The sequence below is a fragment of the Aptenodytes forsteri genome, unplaced genomic scaffold (genome assembly GCF_000699145.1).
Source record: "Aptenodytes forsteri isolate BGI_AS27 unplaced genomic scaffold, ASM69914v1 Scaffold193, whole genome shotgun sequence".
In the NCBI taxonomy this organism is placed as follows: domain Eukaryota; kingdom Metazoa; phylum Chordata; class Aves; order Sphenisciformes; family Spheniscidae; genus Aptenodytes; species Aptenodytes forsteri.
Window position 1 is genome coordinate 10119255 of NW_008795405.1, and position 1365 is coordinate 10120619.

The 1365-nt window shown below is 56.5% G+C and overlaps 1 protein-coding gene across 2 annotated transcripts in view; it reads right to left on the reverse strand.

Annotated features, from left to right (window-relative positions):
* PPP4R3A (protein phosphatase 4 regulatory subunit 3A) overlaps positions 1–1324 on the reverse strand; it is a 50485-nt gene extending 49161 nt beyond the window's left edge. Inside the window, exon 1 of one of the 2 annotated variants that reach the window (XM_009280781.2) lies at positions 464–1324. In XM_009280781.2, coding sequence (XP_009279056.1) covers positions 464–605 — 142 coding nt within the window. In that variant the 5' untranslated portion in view covers positions 606–1324. The remainder of the gene's footprint in view (positions 1–463) is intronic. The other variant, XM_009280780.2, reaches the window with a different exon arrangement.
* Between the last annotated feature and the right edge of the window lie 41 nt (positions 1325–1365).

Here is a 1365-nt window from a genome sequence, read left to right on the forward strand (position 1 = left end):
GGAGAAAAAAGGAGGGTGTTAGCCATCCAATGACCTTTTAAAAATTTATACTAAAAAACATGATCTAAGTTTTGAACAACTCCTTTCACAAGGGGATCATTTCCAGAAGCATCTAAGGAAGGATGCATCACAATATTTGTTTTGAAACTGGAATACATTGGGCATCTAGTGATAGATCACTAGATATCCAAACCCATACAAGATTTACAAGACCTGAACGTATTTTGTACACAACGCTGTGTATTCACTACGACACAAGTGCCTACTATGCTTGCACTTGATGGCAATCTTCCATTTCTTTCACTTGGGCTAACACAAATGAACTATGGTTGGTGCCTAATTGCTTTTAGGAATCACATTTGAATTACGCAGCAAAACATTAAGGCAACAGACACGAAGCTAAGCCCAGTTCCTTTTCTGGGTAGGATGAGGAAAGATTGTACCTTCAGACATACACACTTACCATCACTCTCTGCCCTGACTAGCAGGGACATGCCCTTCAGCCTCTCCACATAGCAAGAGGACACATGCCCTGTGCCTCGATCATCCCACTGGCGGTCCTCATTTAGCGTGTAAACCTTCACCCTCCGCCGGGTGTCAGTCATCCTGCCGCCTGCCACACCACAGCCACCACTCTGGCTTGCAATTGCTGGAGGAGCAGGCTGGTCGGGGGCTAGGCCCCCCTCAAAGGAGGGGAGCGGGAAAGAAGGTAGCAGCCCCACACGGGCACGCCAAGCAAGCTCTTCTTACTCCTCTTCAGTGCTCCAACAGGATCCTCATTATCGAGGGTAACAGAGGATTGGGGGCGCAGGAGAAGAGGGGGAACAAGAAAAGAGGTGAAGATGTGAAAGGGGAGCTGCTCCAGGCAGAGTCAGGCGCTGCACAAAAGGCGAGTAAGCCTACGCAGGGGACAGCTGCAGAGAGGAGAAAGGCTCTTTGCAGGGTGAAGGGCAGGCAGGAGAGGCGGTGAAGAAGGGATCCTGGAGGAGAAGTGGATCCACAGGAGTGGAAGCAGCGGTGGACAGCAGATGGCACGGGCGGCAACGGGCAGCCGGCCCGCGGTGACAGGAGCAGGCGACCCTGGAGGCCGGGGCCCTGGCGAGGGAAGCAGGCGGGAGGCTGGCGAGGCCGGGGTGAAGCAGGCGGGGGGAGGCAGGCGGGAGAGGGGCCGCTCGCCCCGGCCTGGAGCTCGGCTCTATTGTGCAGCAGCTGCCCAGGCCCGAAGCCCCTCTCTCGCCGTCCGTCAGCGCGGGGCTTCGAGAAGCCGCCCTCCTTCCCGCCGGGGCTGGCCGGGGCCTGCGGGCACTGCCTGTCCCGGGGCGGGATGAAGCTGGCGGGCGGGCTCAGTGCCCCGTCTCCCCCATG